The sequence below is a fragment of the Euprymna scolopes genome, chromosome 30, assembly GCF_053919585.1.
Source record: "Euprymna scolopes isolate OS-2025 chromosome 30, ASM5391958v1, whole genome shotgun sequence".
NCBI classification, from domain to species: Eukaryota; Metazoa; Mollusca; class Cephalopoda; order Sepiida; family Sepiolidae; genus Euprymna; species Euprymna scolopes.
The window spans coordinates 57774577-57796679 of record NC_136511.1 but is presented as its reverse complement, the minus strand read 5'-3'; the positions used below and the strand labels follow the sequence as shown (position 1 = coordinate 57796679).

The following is a 22103-nucleotide window of genomic DNA, read 5'->3' as shown; positions in this document are numbered from 1 at the left end:
AGCTCCAACATGCAGATCTGAAAGTCTGCATTGTATGATCTGCTATTAACTCAAATTTCCTTTATATACACATTAAACAATGTGTCAAGCAAACTACATTTAGTTAAATAATTACTTCATAAAGAAACAAACTTTTTTCTCCTCTCATTTCTTCTGTGTTTGTGGCAAAACATAAACGGAAAAAAATGGCCATGGATCTAATTTCTTCTATTTAAAACGTTTTTTTTTTTTATTTGGTATTTGTTTTCCTTCAGCATTTCTTCACAAATAAGAAGAGTAATTCATATGAAGTGATTAAATTTGCTTTTCTCATTTTCTCATAAACATCTAAAATAAGATTATATTTCCGAGTATGCATTAGGAGAGTTAGAGTAGATCTAAGTTAGAGGGAAAATCTCTTCCATCCTTCTGGAAAATACAATATTGATCAGGATTGAATATGAAAATCGATAAAATCTTTTTGGGTGGACCTAAATGAAAGTCACCCCCCTATAATTTTTTTTTTTCAAATTTTTCAGTGGTTTATTGATTGGACACTAATAAACCAGATTATCTAAAAAAAAAAAAATAAATAAATAAATAAGTCATTATTTCGACATTTGAAAGGCGTGTTCACGTTTTAGTTACATTATAGTAAATCGATCCCCCATTTTCTAAACACAAAGGAATTATTGCCCTTTGATTTTTTTTTGGTACTTCTACACTTTTGCTTCTGAGCTGAAATAATAACAATATTATTTCAAAAGCCATTCTTAACAAGGAGAGGGGAGGGTGTTTTGTAACTATTCTGTGCTTCCACTGGACAATTCCAATTTATATAAATCTCTAAACATTTAACTATAATTTTTTTTTTTTTTTTTTTTTTTTTTTTTTTTTACTGTAAAAAACACGTTAAATATTTTCTCTAACATAAAAACATGAAAATACACTAGCGAGAGTGATTTATAGATTTTAAATTTATAAAATTTTAAATAAATATTTGTTTTATCATTACTACAAGCAGTGGAAGATTTTGTTTGAACAAAATCTAATAGAAAAAAAGATAAATTAAACGAATCGTTTTTGCCATTGAAAATTTTGCGATTCCGATACTCCCAAAAGTTTCCATTTTTCTGATTCTCGATTCTGATTCATTGTCCCAACACTAATATATATATATATATATATATATATATATATATATATATACATACATACTAGCATTTCAGCCTGGCGTTGCCCGGATGTTTGGAGGTGTGTGTTCAGCAAAAAAAAAAAAAAAGTGGTAGTAGGAAGGCAGGCAGAACGGGGAAAAAAACATGGCATAGGTTTTAGGGCTAGACAATTGAAAGGAAAGGATGACTTTCGAAAATATCGGCGAAAAAAGCGACCCCCTCCCCTTGTAGAAAAGTGCCCAGTTGAAGGTGAAGATATTAATGTTTTTAGCCAATTTTTCGATATTTGTCGTCTGAAAGGTTGAACTTCAAAACGATACTGATCGTGGTAAAGTCCGTCACCACTGTCGAAAGTTTTAGGCAGACATGCAAACATACATACATACATACATTTATATATTGGTAACTAAAGATTTTCGACCCAAACTGATTAAAAAGCTTGCCCTATCTCTGAATACCCTTTATGTAAAATTTCAAGTGTTTAGACCCAAAATTGTCGGAGTTTGGTAGAGTTCTCAAAGGCCAAATCATTGAACTTTGACCCCTTAACAGTCAAATTTCTGGCCGAAAATGGATTACAAAGATTTTCCTAAATCTCAATACCCTGTATATCAAATTTCGAGTCTGTAGACTTAAAATTGAGAGAGTTACTGCATAGGGAAATGTACACAGACACAACACACACGTTCACTTTTCTAGATATGTACCACTGCATGATTTGTCTTCTGTTCGCAGCTGATGGGGTTGGACATCTTGTCATATTGGTGTTGATTGCTGCTCTTTAGGCATTACGATCACTGACCAGATACTCTGTGATGTTTAAAGCACGGATTGAAATGGAAACACAAAGCATTTCTTTTTTTTTTTTCATTAAAAGTTGAAATGGGACTTAATTCAAATACAAGATACTTATAGAAAGAAGCCTGAAACAAATATCTTATTCATTATCATCCAATTTATGTGAGAATGTGTCTTTGTATATTTTGCTCTTTTTTTTTTTTTTTTTTCCAGATTTATGAGGAGCTCCGGGCTATTGGTGCTGATGCTGCAGAAGCTAAGGCTCGCAGAATTTTGGCTGGTCTTGGATTTACAAAACAAATGATGGAGAAACAGACCAAAGATTTGTCTGGTGGTTGGCGAATGAGAGTCTCGTTGGCACGGTTAGTTATTTTTATTCAATGCTTTACAATTACTTGCTGACATATTGTTGTCTGCGAGCATGGATAACATAATAGATCAGTTAAAGTGTTATCGTAAATCTTTCTCTAGCTCTATTCCTTTCCTTGTGTTTTGTCACATTTCCTCTCTAATTCAGAATTCATAACATGATTTTGATTCTAGAAAATCACAAAAATTTAATGCTTAGGCTGAGGAGGTATTAAAAATATATTGTCACTAATCCAAAACATCATCCAAGGTTGTGTCAGCATCTTCCAGCACTTTACGGTAAGCTGCCAGAAAAGCATCCAAGAAAATCCGACTATGAGACGATCAGCTGTTCGCAGCTGATAACATTGTTTTTTTGTTAATAGGGGGGTGCGTTTTTGATACTTTTCTGGAAATAAATAACCAATAGTTGCCAAATCTGCAATTAAAGAAAATAGTTGTCAATTTAAAATTTTATGCTTCTGAAAAAAAAAAAAAAACTATACTAACCCAACAATTGTTATCTAATCTTTCAATATGGCCAAACCAATGAGTCTCTTGTCTTGCATACATCTCTCTATACTGTATAGATTTAATCTTCCTTTGAGGTCACCATATCTAGACCCTTTTTTAACTTGCATTGCACATCCATTGTATCATTCTCATATCATTTCCCTCCATGCATCAATTGTATCTGTGTGTGTGTGTGTATATATATATATATATGGTTGAGGGGTTACATAGTCGGGACTAATGAAGACAATAAGGTTGTTAAATAGTGCTCAATAAAAAGAACAAAATATTTTTTTATTATTTGGGAGTAAACAGTTACATATAGTCGCTACAAATAGCCATCTGTTTCAGTCAAAGAGACCTTCAGGCGACCTGGAACCTCTCAGCGCCAAAAAGAAAAATGGGAGAGATTAGAGAGAAATTATATATAATATAAACAGAACCCTCTCCACATCCACTCTCCTTTACAACCCACAGTCTCAGTATAATTATGACCCACTTTAATTTCAAATTTACATTCTGTTAAAGTTTTGAATAATCTTCCAATAGGTCCTAATGCGTTCTTTCCCTTTTATCCCGTTTTTTTTTTTTTAATCCTCTTTCTATCCCCTTTTTTTAGAGAGCTCGCAATTTTTTATAAACTCTTTATGAACTTTTTATACCTTTTTTGAAGAGCTCCATTTTTCCCTTTCAATTTCTCTCTAATCTCCCATTTTTCTTTTTGGTCGCCTGAAGATGTCTCTTTGACTGAAACAGATGGCTATTTGTAATGACCATATGTCACTGTTTACCCCCAAATAATAAAATATATATATATCCAAAATTGTAGGTACTTTAAATATTAATTTATAGAGAAAAAAAATATCTATCGTTTTGTCTTTCTATAAAAAAAATTTAAATACCCAATTAACGATATTTTAAAAAGTGCCATCTTTATTCTCATTACATTATCACGTGAGCCATGTACTTGCACTTAAAGGCTTTAAAACTGTCCAATAACATCCTGACGGACTAAAAAAAAGATTTATACGTCTTTAAGAAAAAAATGAAATGGTGATAGAAAAGAAATCGCTTGAAAGGACTTGCTCGGGCCGAAAGGTTGCTTAATATCTTTATTTATTTAAAGAGAAAAAAAAAATATATATATATATATATATATATATATATATATGAATGGAAATGTATAAAAAGGAATACAAAAAGTATAAAAGCTTATAACTTTTCTTTATTCGTTTTCAGCATAACTAATATATATATAATCGTTTAGGCTTTGTATAAAAAAAAGTTTAAATACCAATTAACGATATTTCGAAAGAAGTGCCATCTTTATCTTATTATATATCGTTTTTTTTTTTGTTTCTTTTTAATTTTACTTTTTTAGGGCTTTGTTTTTGGAACCAACACTTTTGCTGTTGGACGAGCCTACAAACCATCTCGACTTGAATGCTGTTATTTGGTTAGACAAGTAAGTAATGACAAGAGCCTATTATCATTTTTCTTTTTTTTTTCATTAAAAACAAGTGGGTACTGTAATAGGAACCAAATTTTGGGAGGGGGGGGGGGCAACAAAAGTGGAGAGTTGAGTAGAAAGATTGTTTACATTTAAATTTCTGCATGTTGGTATGGTCGGGAAATGGGGAGCAGGTGGGGAGGATTTCAAACACAAGTAATCTAAGGAAATAAGCTATTAGAGTAGAAAATTCTCCTGCATCTAGGCACTGCTTTATAGTGAAGAGGTGTGATTTTGCTGTTAAATGTGTTAGAGGTTTTATCATTGGAAAGGGGATGTGTATAAGTGCAGTAAGTTCACTGGAGTTTATTCCCTAAATGTAAAACAATCACAGATGCACCACTGTGATGATGTGAAGAAGATTGAAGGTTAGCAATTGGTATTTTTATTAGGTACCTGCCTAGATTCACTTAGCAGGGGAAAAAGAACACTACTGAAAGTTGAGCTGGAATCTCTTGGTGAAAAGAAGCAAATGTTAGTCAAGGCCAAGGAATTACAAAACAACTCCAATGAGATGTACAGCAGAGTATACCTAAGACCTGACCTAACTAAGAACCAGCAGATTGGTTCAAAAACACTTGAAGGTTTGGAGGGAAGGTCGCACAAAGAATTGAGTCATCAAGCGGAGCAGGATCATAGAGCAGACACCCAATGGGATCGAAGTTTAGCAGACGGTATTACTATTAGGTTAGAAGCTTAGCAAACAGTATTAGGTTAGAAACTTTTTTTTAAGAGAGAGGTTAGTTGTGTGAACTAGCTTAGATGTAGTAACAATACTTCACTTAATATGCAGCTGAATGGGGACTTTCTTATAAAGATAGGATGAAAAAATCATTAACAGATAGCATGCATTTTTTTTTTTTTTTTGTGTGTGTAGCATTAAACGGTAAGGAACAAATGCCCCCCCCCTCCCTTTCCTGTTACAGGTATAAATTATTGGTAATGGTTTCATTTATTTGAATTTGCAATTTTAATTGCATTGGGACAGGTATTTTTCTACTGACTGACTATCCAGTTGTAGACAGGTTTCCATGGCTTGCACAGGCTTACCTTTTGGCAGCTGCATAGACATCTGTTCGCTGTTGCAAACTTTCTTAGAAAAGCCATACTTTATTTCAAGCAAAAAAGTTTTCCAGTCGGATGCCCTTACAAACCTCAACCACTTTAAGGGGACATATTTTGTCGAAATACCATATTGCTATAGTTCTCTGCTAACTGGGCTATTGTGTTTGTCTGTTTTCAACAATATAATCATCCACACAAACACTGTTCTGACCTTGGATGCCGCAAGAACTACTATTGCTACTTATGGGAACAGCAAGATTATCCATCAAGGTTTTACTCCTAGATCCACTGTGGTTTTCTGTGTATATTAATAGGGTTACTACTTGAAGGATGTGACTCTTCACCACATATGGACGGTGATTCACTATGGAAACACTGTTGCAAATTAAAACTGCAAAATGAGTTATTTTATGCATCACGTAGTAGCAGGTGCACATGGTACTGTATAAAAAAGATTTTGAAATATAACATTCTTAACTTTGATAATGATATGTTCATATGATATTCTGTTTTAATTTCCGTATTTATTATGTGTTGGATTGTTTTGCCTTCTAAGCTAATCTATCTCTGGCCAGGTCATTGTTTAAACTACATAATCTGAAATGTGACATATTTTCTTTAGAAACCATTTCCTTAGTTGAGACAAGGTTTTTGTAGGTCAGATGCTGTTCTTGATGTCAACGAAGTGAGGTGATGGTGGCTATTGCTTTTATTGAAACACCAAAGTTAAACAGCGCTTCATCTGCTCTTTAGAACTTATTAGAAATTAACAAAATAATACAATATCATTTCAGAACTCCAAAACTTGTTATACTTCTATTCATTTAATGGAATTCCTTCCCTGTTCCTGCTTCCCTAAGTTTAAATGTAATGTGAAGAGACATCTCGCTGTTCAACTACTCAGTCCCTTGTTAAACATGATCTCAAATAGTCGCCCCTCTTATGTCCACATGACAATATGCCTTGTTTGAGGTGAAAAAGAATTTTTTAAAGAAGTCATTTTTTTTTTCCTTGTTTAGGAGTTAGATGTTTTCTGATATTATGCAAGAAGCTCGTTCTCCAATTCTCACGATTCAACAGGTCAGCAATCTCCAAATCCCACTCTGTGTGGTCTTGAGCAATCACTTGCTTTCAAGTTTTTCTTGGCTTCATACAATATCATTTCATTGTGAGTTTGAGGCATCCATAATTCTATAGTGGTTCATCCAAGAGGATGAATGCTCCAGCATAACTAATTATGGTCGACAAAATAGAAAATATTTGTAAAGTTGTCCGTTGCTATTTTTAGTGTATGTGAAATGTACAATGGGAGCATTAGAAAATTTTTGTTTTAAATTTTATTACATCTGGCTTATTTATTCATTTTTTAAAAGAATTTTAAAAATTATTTTGGTACCCACATTATGAGTGGAGGTAGCCAAAAACAACATTCAAAGACAAATGGTTATTCTTTTTAAAAGTAAAAATTCAACTTGAGAAGTGACAAAATGGCTAACTGGATTACCAATTTTTTTTTTTTTCCTCAACGATTACAAAGCATCAGTGTTATAATGTTGTTGCAACTTTGAAACAAGGTGGGTTTGCACAGACTTGAAAAGTCTTTGAATTTTGACTTTGGCCTTTAAAAGGCCTTATTTTTATTATCCTGAAAAATCCTTGAAAACATGGAAAATGTCTTGAAAAGGCTTTGGAAATTGTATTCTTTATGTCCAGTAAAAATCTGTGTCAAAATATTAAAAATAAAATCGAAATAAATACTATTAAATTATTTTTAAGTATTAATAAAAATACCATTAAATTTTTTTTTAAATATTAAAAAATAAAATCCAAATATAGTGTTCTGAAATTACATAGTAGTATATGGATACAAGAGTTACGTCCCTTTTGGGAGGGGTGCTCAAATCTCCCTCTATTTTTGCTTTCATTTATAATTTCATTTTTTTTTTTTTTTGTGGGGGGCACAAGAGGCAAAGAGTAGTGGCGGCCACCATAAATAAAAATGACCCCAGCCCTCTTAAAAAAAAAATTCTCTTTGCACAGTCTGAATTCTCCAATGGTGACCTCAACTTTTGACTTTGAATTTGTAAAACAAACCCCAAATTTTGTTTTGAAACTTTGAATTTTGTCTGGAAAAAGCCTTGAAAAACTTTGAAAAGTCCTTGAAAATGGGCATTGAAAATCTGTACAAACCCTGGACACGGTCCTAAGCTGCTACTCACCAAAACAGAATGGGTTAAAAAAAAAAAAAAAACTTCATAAAAGAAATAAAAACTAAAAAAAAAAAATTAAACTTAAAATGAGATTTTTACTTTGCACATGTAACCGATGGCTCTTCTATATTTGCAGTTATTTACAAAGTTGGAAGAAAACACTGTTGGTTGTGTCTCACGACCAGAGCTTTTTGGACAACGTTTGCACTGATATTATCCATCTTGACCAACAAAAACTCTTCTATTACAGAGGAAATTATGGTAAATATAGTGTGAATTAAATAGTTAAAATATTTGTTTCTCTTTGTAGGCGTGTATATATATATGTGTATGTGCCTATAAAGTTGAGTTTTTTTTTTTTTTTTTTTTTTTTTTTTTTTTTTCTTGCTCTGACATTTTCTCTATTTAAAAATTATTAAATGAACTTCTTGATACACTCAGTCATGGATATGCAAGCAACTACATGAAGGTTAACTCCTTTACATATTCCTTTGAATTCCTGTTATTTAATTACTTATTCATTTTTATGGTTTCTTATTAGATGATTACATTCATTTCACTGTTATGCTGAATTCTATTTATGCATAGTTTATACATTCTGCATAATTGTAGAATTTTAGAATTGTTCTTTGATAAGCTCTTAGAGGCAAATTGTTAAATTGACCCCTGATTTTCGTCAAACAATTTCACGACTTGCGTACGTTGTTCAATGCTATACTTATCCGTAATTAATTTCCAAAATATTATCTGTAAAATATCTAAAATAGAAAAAAAAATGACAGATTTTCAGTCCTTCAGTGACTTTTTAGACACCCTGTATTAACATTCAATACTCCAATAATTCCTAAAGGGATCAGATTAGTATATACAATAGCAAAAGTTGACCTATATATACCAACCCCCCTGAGATGCTTCACGTGTTATAAATTTGGACACCACAGAAAAATAAAATTCAAAGGACACAGAATATGTGGAAACGGTAGTTTAAAGAAGCCCAACCATAACATAGATAAATGCACTAACAAAATTAAATGCCAAAATTGCCTAAAAAGAAAAAACTCAGTATTTCTCCAAAATATGCAAAGCCTATAAAAAAAAAAAAAAACAATCAAGGAAGTGCAATACAGGTATCCTTTTCAGAGGCAAAGACAATGCTGAACTCTTATCAAAAAAGCAAACGCATGCAGAAATTGCACAAAAACCAAACGAAACGAAACGGATTACTAGACTTAACAGACTATTTCTTGAATTAAAAAAAAAAACGTAATCAAAACTGTGAGAATAACACAAAAAGGAACTAACCAAAATCAAATATCCATTAAAATACAATCAAATGACCAAAATCCAAAACCAGTTCCTAAGATTAAATCTGACAAAGCCAATCAAGATACACAAATAAATCAGCAATAAAACGAGTCCTTCAATCTCCCACAAAAACTCTAAAATCAAAACAACCAACAATAAAAATAAAAGCAAAAAGCAGGTAAAAACACTTGAAAAAAATAAAAGCGGCAAATGGGGAAAGATACTTTCCGAAAACCGACCATACAAAATCCAAATCGTTCAGCATCTTGTAACAGAGATAAGCCAAATATAAAAACCTATGAATCAAGAACACAACCTGAAGAATCAGAAGATATGGAAATAGAAAGCAAATCCACCAGTGAATGCTTTTTTATCCTTGTCCTTGCACCAGCCTCTACAAAAATATCCCAAACCAGAGACCTACTAAAAACCGATACCTCCAAGAACAACCCTGAACTAGAACAAATCGAAGACAGCAACTGTAGACAGAAGACATAAAGGAAACAATAGTCACTGAAGAACAACCGTTAAAAATCTAAATAAAATATGAAAAACAAAATAATCCAATGGAATATAAGGAGTTTAAAAGCTAACGTGGACAAAACTAACACTGCTCGTTTCAAACCAATTTCCAGAAGGTATCTGCTTACAGGAAACTTCCTGAAAGAGGGTCCTGGATATGCCCTAAAACTATATCCGATGGTGAGGCCCCACCTTGCAGGCTTTGGGGAGTGTGGAGCCACCCTTTAATTGCCATTGCTCCCAGGTCCACTCTGACCCGGAGTGGTAGTACCTGTTAGGGTCCCAACTATGAGTTAAATAGAATCTGACATAAAAAAAAAATATACTCCATTAAAAATCGTTCCTCAAAATAACTAGATTCGGCATTAAATAACCTGAAAACGGTTGATATGCTGTAAAACAAAAACAACCAACCAATCCTGAAAGAGAATGACATATACAACTACATAAACAAACAAGGAGATAAAGCATCAGACGGTGCGACTATAATTATTAACAGTTAAATAGTACAATAAAATAAAATTACAAACGAACATTCAAGCAATAGCAGTAACAGCTACCCTTCAGTTGTTCCTTTACAAGAAACACGCATACAAGAACAGGTACTTATACTGCTATAGACCTCATGATTTGTGATCCTACTTTACTCTCTGATTATAACGGAGAAGTAAACGAAGATAATTATAGTAGTGACCACTTCCCCATAATACTAGAAAACTGCACATCCCAAAGAGAGGTACAGCTACCACGTTGGAATTTTTAAAAGGCAAACTGTAGCAGAAGCAGCAATAACTAAAATGAGGGGAAAAAGAGCTTACCTCGGGTATGTCTGTTGTGTCACCAGTTGGGGGGAAAAAGAGAATTCCAAGATGGCGTCCGGGGGTTTTTATTAGCATTTACCCCATGCAACTCTCGGAAAATCACGTTTCTGTCTCATGTGATTATGCAAATGGATAATTCCCGGCCACTATAAAAGCAGGAGGCTAGAGACGAGTCGGCAGTGTCCTGCAAACTGTGTGTGTGGGTGTTTCTGGCGATTGGAGTGTGTCTTCTTTTACCACGGTTATCACGGACAGGAATTCCCTCTCTTCTGGAGGTGGGCGATATTGACTATTTTGAAGTTGTACTGTTGCTGACAGAACATTTATTTATTTATTTATTTTTTGCCTACTACATTTTTGTTTCAAGCTATTTCGGCCCGAATATGGCGAAGGTGCGGATAAGCAGTGATATTATCAAGCCGTTCTCTGGCGAGGGAGACGTTGTAGCGTGGCTGAAAAAAGTGAGACTTGTCGCACAACTTCAGTAGGTGGATGACGTAGCGAGTCTGCTACCTTTATACCTGGAAGGCGATGCGCTGGCCCTCTACATGGAAATGGAGGAGGACGATCAAAAGAAAATAGACCAGATTGAGGCTCGATTAAAGGAGGCATTTACTGATGACGCGTTTGCAGCATATAGAAAAATAACTATGGTTAGATGGGCTGGTGAACGTGTGGATGTGTACGCCAACAAAATCAGGCAGTTGGTTGGATTGGCCGGATTCACAGGAGAAAGCTCAGAGAGACTCACAAAATTAATTTTTGTCACTGGATTCCCTGACACCATCTCAATTGCTCTTCAACAGGTGCCGAACATCAAAGCCCTGACCATGGGGGAGCTAATGTCGAGAGCGAGAATTTTGACGACGACTAGCGAACAAAATCAGGATGTGGTTGCGGCCACACGCTCACCCAACAACAGGGCCCAGAATAATCTTGTTAACGTGACCTGTTTCAAATGCAATGTTAAAGGCCACCTTGCAAGGGACTGTCGAAAACGTGGAACACTGTGTTACCGTTGCGCTGAGAGTGGACACTGGGCTCGGAACTGCTCGGGAAACGAGCAAGGGGAGGACGCATAAGCGCCAGTCTCCTTCCCAACCAAGATGTGAACACGACGCTCCCGGTGATAAGCATCCATGTTGACGGGACGCGATGTTTGGCGCTTATTGATACAGGATGCTCCAGGACAATTTTACATGCAGACCGGTGCCGGTCTTGGAGAAAAACAAACGTAAATGTCAACACAATTGGTGGAATGTCCCATGCGTGCTGCGGTGTTGGAACGGTCTCTGTATCCACTGATAAAGGTGTGTCTGTCAGAGTCGATGTGTTGGTGGTGCATGGCAAGCCACTGGGATTTGACTTGCTTCTAGGGATCGACGCCATAAAAGCTCTAGGAGGTGTCATTGTCAAGCCTACAGGATCAGTGCGGCTGGGCGCCAGGAAAAGTATTAAATGCGCAGCCATTTCTATCGATGAACCAGATTTCACTGCTACCTTTGACCATCAAAACCGAACGTGGACCGCATCGTGGAAATGGTCTGTGGACCACCCCCCCTGAAAGGCTGCATAATCGAGTGTCAGAGTACCCAGTGCCAGCAGAAATTCGTGAAGAATACACGCAGGAGCTCCACACCTGGATAGATAATGGTTGGCTCGTGCCATACCCAGAGGATAAATTGGGACCCCCCAAAGGTCTAATTCCCCTGATGGCTGTGATACAGCAGAACAAAGCCAAAGTGCGCCCGGTAATGGACTACCGGGAGCTAAATCATTACGTAGACGCATTTACGGCCAACGCAGATGTTTGTGCGGCTAAGCTGCGTGAGTGGAGACAAAAAGGTGCTAACGTGTCTCTACTGGACCTCAGAAGAGCATACCTACAAGTCCGGGTCCATGAGACACTGTGGCCATACCAGACTGTGGAAATCGATGGGAAAAAATACTGTCTGACCCGTCTGGGGTTTGGATTGAATGTGGCTCCCTTGATAATGAGAGCAATTGTCAGCGAAGTACTATCTCAGGAAGAAGTTATAAGCCGCGCAGCATCTGCTTACATTGATGACATTTTTGTCAATGAAGACGTGGTGCCCGCGACCCGTGTGAGAGAACACCTCGCGCAGTTCGGGTTGGAGTGCAAGAACCCGGAGCAGTTGAAGGACGGTGCACGGGTGCTGGGATTGGCAGTCAGGATGGAACGCAATGAACTGCGGTGGAAGCGAGGAAATGCAATTCCGGAGGCTCCCAGTATTGTTACGCGACGAACAATCTTTTCCCTGTGTGGTCGACTTGTCGGGCACTTTCCGGTGTGCGGTTGGCTTCGTGTGGCTTGCGGAATACTCAGAAGGAGAGTAAGTTCGGTAACGAAGGGCTGGGATGATGAAGCAAGGGACGCTGTACTACATCGTATGATGTTCGAAACCTTAAAATCTGCACAGCAGAACGATCCGGCACAGGGAAATTGGTGTGTGGACGGCGAAGAGCTGAATGTATGGGTCGATGCTAGCTCCCTAGCAATTGGGGCAGCCTTGGAGATGTGTGAAACTGTGCTGGAAGATGCATGTTGGCTGCGACCTGAAGATGACTCTCAACATATCAACTTGGCTGAACTGGATGCCGTATTGAAAGGCATCAATTTGGCTCTCCAGTGGCAGAGCAAGGTGCTACACATAAAGACAGATTCTGTTTGCGTATACCATTGGGTCTCGGACATGCTAACTGGAAAGGCGCGAGTACGCACCAAAGCAGCAAGCGAGATGCTTATTAGGAGGCGATTAAGCACTCTTAAGGAGCTCGTGAAAGAGTACGGGCTGACAGTGGATGTGACGCTGGTTCCATCAGCACGAAACATTGCTGACCGACTGACACGAGTGCCACAGCGGTGGTTTGAGGCAATGAAAAAGAAAAACGGTCTTGACCCAGTGATAGGCGCGGTCCACACAGACGAGCTGGATGAGAGTCAAATCATGGCTATTCACAAAGATAGTGGACATCCGGGGGTGCAACGCACTACCTACTTTGTCAGGAGAAGATGTCCAACCACGACAAAAGCAACTGTCAGAACGGTCATACAGAAATGCGAGGAATGTCAGTCCATTGACCCAGCGCCAGTCAGGTGGGAAAAGGGAAAGCTGGAAGTTAACGAGAATTGGAATGGATATCACGCATTATGGCACCTTCCATTTTTTAACTTTAACTAGTAATACACACGGACGAAAAAACGCTTTGGATAATCACAGATTTCAAGGTTGTTCTACTAAAATAGCCATATTTTTTAAACCAAAGCACTTCAAGTCTTCAAATTACTACTGTTTTGTTCGGAAATGAATATACTTTCAAATGAATTAATAAATATGAATGTACATTATATATTTTAAGAGTTTTAAGCAAATAAAGTGATAAAAATGTGAACGTCATAAAATGGCGTTTTCGGTAAGGTTTTGTAGTGACCCCCCCCTGTTTTCTAAAGGTCCGTACCGTGATTGTATGAAGAATTTCGTCATGAAATTTGGGAACCAATTAGAAGAGGTGTTAATCTTAATACTGTCAAGTGTCCGAAATATTTTTGACCATTTCTGTTTTTGTTGTGTTAAAAATAAGACTTTAATATGACGAGTATTGAACATTTTGAAAAAAAAATTCTTCGGACACCCAGTAGTAAGTAAATCAATCTTTTTACTATCTTTATCAATTAAAAGTATTGTTTTATGTTGAGTAGGACCGCGGTAATTGATAATTTAAAAGGACCTACCCGAAAAAAAAAATTGTTTCTATTTATCGAATTTGGTCAAATGAAGTTTAAGCAGCAGCAGCAGCAGCAGCAGCTCCAGCCTGTAGAATCAGCGATAGCACAGTTGTAAACAAACACGCGTTCTTTAATTTTTATTCAAGAACGAATTAAGAAAAACATGAAAATATGAATATAAATGTTCTTATGTTTAATTAGAGCTATTTTGTTATCAGAATAACATTAGTTTAGAACTATTCGGTTTTCAGAATATATAATAACAACAATCCTAACCAATTCGGCATTATAAATCTGTTGCAATTTCTCACAAATCTCGTCAAATTTAAAAACATGGTTAAAAAAACAAAAACTTTTGTAGATATATAGCTTGCATGCACTTTTATTCTTTAAATTAGTTTTGAACAGCGAATTAAAACAATGTTTTACTGCGAACAGCCACAAATGTTTTTTTTTCAAAATCAAAATAAGTATCAAAATCTCGTTTATACATAGATTCGAAAAAGTTGTCAAAAAACAAATATATAACAAATAAATGTTATCAAAGGCAAGATAAGTTACTTTTCTACCGAACTGGATATATTTTTTGTGTTTTTATTCAATGTAACATGTTTATTCAGCTCGAAAAAAACACAGTGTTTACCGTGGAAAATTAAAAATGGCGCCCGACCCGACTCTCTTTGACACGGTAAGTTTGAGAAAAGGAGTTAAAAATAAAAAAAAAACTATACAAAATACTGTTAAAAACTCACCGAATATATGTCAGCCTATGTCACGGTAACATATATTGAGCGAGTTTCTAGCAGTATTTTGTCTACTTTTTTATTTTTAACTCTTTTCCCCAAACTTACCGTTTCAAGAGAGTCGAGCGCCATTTTAAATTTTCCAAAACATCGGTAAACACTGTTTTCAAGCTGAATAAACATGTTACATTAAATAAAAACACTAAAAAATTATCCAGTTAGGTAGAAAAGTAACTTGCTTTTGATAACATTTATTTGTTATATATTTGTTTTTTTGACAACTTTTTCGAATCTATGTGTATAGTAATACAAACCCTCAAAATCTATATCAATATTCTTGAAATTTTAAAAGCAGTTAGAAAACACATCAAACTACAATTAGGAAGCTTTTTATTTCGTTATTTTTTTTTCTACTTATTAAGCGAAAGATATTTTTACAACCTGCTCCAGCGTAGTATAAACGGCCTATGGAATTAACACCTTCAACCTCGAAAATAGAAATCAACAAATTTTTGAACGCTCTTTTTGAAAAAAAGCTCTCTTAACTTCACCTCTAATACAAATTATGTGTGGCAAGTCTCCTCCTAAAACACTCTTTAACCCTAACAATAACACTAAGTTCGAGTGGCAAGCCCCCCCAACAAAATACCTCTGTAAGCCACATACAAGCATCTAAAACAAACAAACAAAAAATAGATCCTTCCTTAAAGAAAAATACACATAAAAATAAATTGGTTAACTGTCCTAAAATGCTAGAACGGCCAGGAAATGATGAATTATTTTACATTAAATTTTTGTGAAACTAACCGCTCCCCCCTCTAATATTGTTTTTGTTAGCTTTGTCTCTGTCAAGTTTTCAGTATGTTCACACATAATTTTCCTTAGCCCTACAATTAATTCAAAGTCCGAATGGCAACCCTCCCCATATTCTCATTGCATAGAAACCCTCTTAAAACTACACATAATCATCTTAAAAAAAAAAAAAAAAAAAAAAGCATGCATATTTTCCCATAGAAAAAAACAGTTAACTGCCCTAAAATGCTAGAATGACCTGTAATAGGAAATTATTTTACATTCAATTCTAAAATAATTTGTTTATCTTTCATTAAAGTTTTTCATGGCATTTTATACATAATTTCCTAAAAAGGTAGAATCACATTTTGGAGGGGTGGTCAGAAGGAGTTGAGTGGGGTTAAACAGAAGTGTTAATCTACAATAATACCAAAGAAATATTGCAATATATTCATTTTTAAATGGTCTTATGTTTAGATTTAAGTTTTTTGTACATAAAGCACATTACAATTCAACGTTGAGTTCTCCAACTTCTTTTCTGTTTATGGATACATGGCATTTTTAAGGAATTGCTGCATATTTATGCACATTTACTGCAGATTATTTGGAAACCATAAACTTTGGGAGATTTTCAGTTGCATATTCTGATTCCTTGTACAAAAATACACTTATATGGTAAATTTCATTTTTTAGTCTTGTGTTTTAACAAAGATATGACATTTTTACTGAAAAAGTAGTGTAAAAAATGTGACGAAACGCATATGGTCTTAAACAGGGAAAAATATCCAAACGTGTGAGGCACAAAAATAGCCATAACTTCCTTAATTTTAATCAGATTAAAAAAATTTAAAAAGATTCTTTCTTAGCTCATCAAGCTCTTTCTATGCATACCAATATTGAAATATTTCAAGCTATTTCAATTTTTTCATGTGTATTGCTACTTTAACAGACTGTGGTCCATCGCGTTTCTCCATTTGGAGGAAATTGGCAAGGCAGGACTCGGCAAGCGTGATTCATCAGTTGGAGGCAGTGTTCCTCGAGCGTGGCGCGCTGCATGAACTCCTTTTAGACAATGACACAGCTTTCTGCAGCAATATGTTCCAAGCATTTGCATGTAAATGGGGAGTTCACTTGCGATTCCGTTGTGCATACGCTCCAGCCGGGAATGGCATAGCGGAGCGATGTCATCGTACAGTGAAACGAATAGCAGCTAGAATGTGTTGTCCCATACAGGAGGCTGTCTACTGGTATAACATCACACCAAGAGACGACGCATCTCCCTCCACTGCGCCTGCCAACAGGATTTATCAATACGAAGTTCGAGTAAAGGAGACCAATCTCGCAACTGCGTCCCCAGGTCCCAAGAACAGCTTTTACCAGGTTGGAGATCGCGTATGGGTCAGAAGACCGCAAAATCGATGTACCACGAGGTTCGGCAAGGGTGAGGTGACCAAGGTGATCAGCCCTCAGTCAATTTTGGTGGACGGTGTGCCTCGTCACGTGAAGGATTTGCGCCCTCGCCATTATGTTGTTACATCGGAGGAAGAGGGAGACTCAGACAGTATGATGTCTTCTGAAAAGACAGAGAGTATGATGCAGGACGACGAAGAGGATTTTGAGCCATATAATGTACATACTGAAGAAGCGGAGGAAGGACCACCCGTCTTGCCTCTACGAAGGAGTACCCGACAGAAACAAATACTGCCCCCCTGCCCTGATTGTGAAACACCGCCTATGGAGCAGACTGGTGGCAATAATGGCGATGAGGAGAATGGCAGGGAGGAAGTGCTGCCTCCGGTTCTTCGGAGAAGTACCAGACAGAGACGACTGCCCCCCTGCCCCATTTGTGATCATGAGATCAGGGGGGAGTGTAGCAGAAGCAGCAATAACTAAAATGAGGGGAAAAAGAGCTTACCTCGGGTATGTCTGTTGTGTCACCAGTTGGGGGGAAAAAGAGAATTCCAAGATGGCGTCCGGGGGTTTTTATTAGCATTTACCCCATGCAACTCTCGGAAAATCACGTTTCTGTCTCATGTGATTATGCAAATGGATAATTCCCGGCCACTATAAAAGCAGGAGGCTAGAGACGAGTCGGCAGTGTCCTGCAAACTGTGTGTGTGGGTGTTTCTGGCGATTGGAGTGTGTCTTCTTTTACCACGGTTATCACGGACAGGAATTCCCTCTCTTCTGGAGGTGGGCGATATTGACTATTTTGAAGTTGTACTGTTGCTGACAGAACATTTATTTATTTATTTTTTTTTTGCCTACTACATTTTTGTTTCACAAACTAGGAAAAATTCCAGCAGTTATGTCAAAATGAATTAACCTCCCAAGTTGAATAAAAAAAAAAACTCCACTACATTTTTTACTGAAAATAGAAAATGAATAGTCTCTCCCTCGTAGACAGGATCCAAAAGAGTCGTCAACTTAATAGATCCTGCACTATCAGCTAGGCTTCAATCGTTGTCCCATGTTGCATCCCTCTGCCTGTTTTACAAGTATTTTAATGGTAGGTGCTCTGGCGAACTACAAGCCCTTGTTCCTCTTCGACGCAAGCAGCAAACTCCCACACCTACACAGTAGGTCCTGGATATGACCTTAAACTATATCTAATGGTAAAGCCCCAGCTTGCGGGCTTTGGGGAGTGTGGAGCCACCCTTTAATTGCCATTGCTCCCAAGTCCACTCTGACATGGAGTGGTAGTACCTGTTAGGGTGCCAACTATGGGTTAAATAGAAACCGACTTGAAAAAAATATTCTATTAAAAAATTTTTCTTTAAAATCACTGGATTCAGCATTAAATAACCTGAAAAGGGTTGATATGCCATAAAACAAAAACAACCAACCAACCTACACAGTAGAAATCCCTAGATATAAGAAAGCCTTCTACTCTAATAGTTTCTTCCATATTTTGGAATTCCCTTCCGGGTTCCTGCTTTCCAGATTGTACTAACATGCTGAAGTTCAAGTAACGTAAACAGACATTTTGCTGCTCAACTCCCTATATAGTATCCCTGAAAACTATGTCCCAGATAGTAGCCTCCTACATCAAAGTGGTGCCATGCCTTGTTTGGGGTCAAAATGCGATTTAAAAATAAAAAAAAGTATAGGCAAAACACTATCTTTTAATAAGGAAGAGTAAAGCTTGGTTTGATAAGGAATGTAGAAACGCCATAGAACTACGACAAGCGGCTTTTTAAAAAATTTCAAAACCAACCTACAAAAGAAAATTTAAATGCATTCAAGAACAGCACAGCCAGTGTCCACTGATTATTGAAAGCGGCCAAAATAAGAACTTGGAAGCAAAACATCCAAAATAAACACCCGCACAAAAAAGCAAAACTATATAGGAAATGGCAAGGACAATATTCTTTCTTGACTCCATCTTGAACACTCTAAAATAACCCACAAATTCTTGAAGGAGAGGAGCCTCCATGGTGCATAGCGTGTCATGTTCTGTACACTGTATGACACTTCATGATAGATAGCACCAAATTTACATTTATATGACAAGAGTACAGTAGAACCCAGAGATACGTTTTTTTTTTTTTTTTTTTTTCAGGTTATGATCTGATGTTTTTCCCACCCCTGGTTATGGTGTTTGCCACGTCTTATGATGTTATTTATAATGTTATTTGATTATATACATGGGTATTATATACTGTACTGTATTTTGTTATTAATTTTTAATATGTACTGTATAAAATTTTGCTTAGACCCCGCCATAGGGTGATTTCACCTTATGATCCCAACCCTGAAACGGATTAATGCTATGTCCCAGGTTCTACTGTACTTTATTGTAAAAACATTTAAAGGGTCTATTTAAACACAAAGGTAGACCAAATAATAGCATACTTTAAAGAAATAAAATTTGAAAAATAAATGTAAAACTACTCAAGTAAGCAACATAACACAAATATACTACAATATCTTCAAAACAAGTAATAAAATAAGAAAATGATACATACATATAATAAACTCTGCCTAAGAAATAAGCCTTAACCAAGGAATAAACTTCGACTAAAACGAATATGATCAGAAATAGTGTTTGGCCTTGAATGACCCTACAGTGGTTGAGGGGCTGTCAAGCCCAAACCAAACCAATTTTTACATGGATCAATAAATAATAATCTAAATGATATCTTTGAAGAGTTTTAAGCAAATAAAGTGATTAAAATCCTAACACTACCATTTTTGCAACTTTTGTGAAGAACGGATTAGGGTTAGGCTTTTTAAATAATTGTTACCACTCGTCAATGAGAAATTTCATCATGAAATTTAGAAAACAATTAAAGATGAAACCCTTGCTACTAATGGCCTAGAGTAGCATATAAAGACTATTGGGTGTTACCTTGATTCCGAATATCTGCTATTTGTGGTTTTAAATCTACCTTCAACCCTAACCTGACGAGCTGAGTCTATGAGCCAAGAAAATGTGCAGACAAACATGGAGATTTACCTGTGCAGTTAAATGAATGACGGTTCTTTTTTTTTTTTTTTTCTTTTTTTCTTTTTTTTTCTTTTCTTTTTTCTTTTTTTTTTCTTTTTTTTTTTTTTTCCTTTTTTTCTTTTTTTTTTCCTTTTTTTTCCTTTTTTTTTTTCTTTTTTTTATCCTGACAAAAGACTTTATTAATTTAATTTTTTTTTTAATTTTTTTTTTAAGGTGCCTTCAAAAAAATGTTGGTCCAGAAAAGAAAGGAACAGTTAAAGGAATTTGAGAAACAAGAAAAGAGAATCAAAGAACTGAAAGCTTCAGGAAAATCGTCCAAACAAGCTGTATGTATATTATTTTATTTTTACTTTTTGGAATCCTTTGAGATGAAGTCTTCATAATTTATGCATTTTTTGCAAACTGTGATCCTCATCTTCACGATCGTTGTTAACGTTTCTGCCAACTTATCCTCTGATCTTTTTTAGGTGGTTAATCACAACGGGATAGGAATGCAGGGTCTGTTAACTGTATCCTCAGTAATTACTGCCTTCCATAGTTGTTGTTGTCTTACCACGTTTTGGCCAACTAATCCTCTAGCCTGCTTTGGGTAGGATTAAAACCACTATCTTTAAACAATCTGGAATCATAGAGACTCAGAATCGTAGAGACTGAACACCTCTATCCACTGTGCCACAGGCGATCAAGGGTTGATTTTATAAATCCAATTTTGAGATTTTATCTGGTCTTCCATTGTCGGGTCCGTACCAAATGGTATTATATATTACAGTTACAAGACTCAGCATTCCTATGCTGTTGTGGTTTAACCACCTGAAGAAGGCCAGAGTATAAGTTGTATAAATTGGCCGAAACGTGGTTAAGCAACAAAAACTATAAGATCAGGATAACAGTCTGCAAAAAAAGTGAATACATAAGCTCTGTGTACTTTTGTCTCTCTCACTTTTTGCCTTTTTCTTTTTATTTAAAAAATAATCTAGCCATTAAAATTCTATTTATTCTATTTTATTATTGCCCTTTATTTATATATATATATATATATATATATATACACACGCATATATATTTGATTAACTTTCTGTTTCAGATTATATTTTTTACCTGTTATTTTTATTTTGGTTCAAGAATAAGATTACATACAACTTATTCTCCAATAAATGCGTAAGTTACTAATTAAATGTAAAATTTCATGAAAATCTTTTTTAATCACCAAATTTAAAAACCATACGTGTGAAATATCAGGAAAATTCATTAAAATAACCTGCTGGCTTGACAGGCTGCAGGGATGCAAGTTCTTTGGTCTTTTAGCAGATTTCTGGGCTCTTCTACACTATCAGAACAAAATTTTGTAGTCGATAAATGGAGTTTTTAGATAAAATACTATGGTTTCTACTGATTTTTTTTTTGTCAATTCTAATAAATTACAATGTTAGCTTCCAAATTATGCTGTCGAAATTACCTGAATATTAATGAATTATTAAAAAAAACAAACTTTAATCATGTTAGCAGGTGCAAAATTGCAACCATCTTGTTTTATACAATAAAGCAAAACGAAAAATTACCTCCCTTTTTGAACTCTCTTGTGTCTTAAGCAAATATGATTGTTTTCTTCAAATTCTATTTTCTATTTTCTTTCATAAATAATTTTCTACCTTATCGATTTTCGTAATTTTTGGATATAATCATCTTAAAAATATGAGGACTACGTAGATACCATTGTTTTCAAGTGAAATTAAGTTTTACGATTTTTGAAATTTCATTCTGATAGTGTTTTTCTGTTTTACTAAAATCATTGTTTTTGGTAGATAATACCATTAACCATTCCCATCCCAGAGGCTGAGAGCAAACTCAATGACAATGGCGTAGGGCATTTGTAAAGCTAATTCATGATGGTCACTAGTGTGATGCATTATTAATAGACTGAGAGGGTTGAGGAAGTCCTGTGTGTGGTGTAGTCGTTTGCTCCACCCATCTCCACAGCAATAGGTTAAAATACAAATCTTTTGAGAAGACCACAATTTTTTAATGGTTTGCAGTCCACCATTAACATTGCTATATGTCTAGGATTTGTCGCAAATTAGTGGCTTCCGTGAGTCTGTTAGTCCGGACTATTGCTAGATAACCGTC

The 22103-nt window shown here is 35.8% G+C and overlaps 1 protein-coding gene across 1 annotated transcript in view; it reads left to right on the top strand.

Moving 5' to 3' along the window:
* Positions 1–22103, top strand: part of LOC145254820 (ATP-binding cassette sub-family F member 1-like) — a 93209-nt gene that overhangs the window by 31727 nt on the left and 39379 nt on the right. The window contains exons 9-12 of the mRNA XM_080113648.1: positions 2166–2314; positions 4195–4278; positions 7735–7859; positions 20193–20305. Of these exons, the coding sequence (XP_079969774.1) occupies positions 2166–2314; positions 4195–4278; positions 7735–7859; positions 20193–20305 (471 nt within the window). The remainder of the gene's footprint in view (positions 1–2165; positions 2315–4194; positions 4279–7734; positions 7860–20192; positions 20306–22103) is intronic.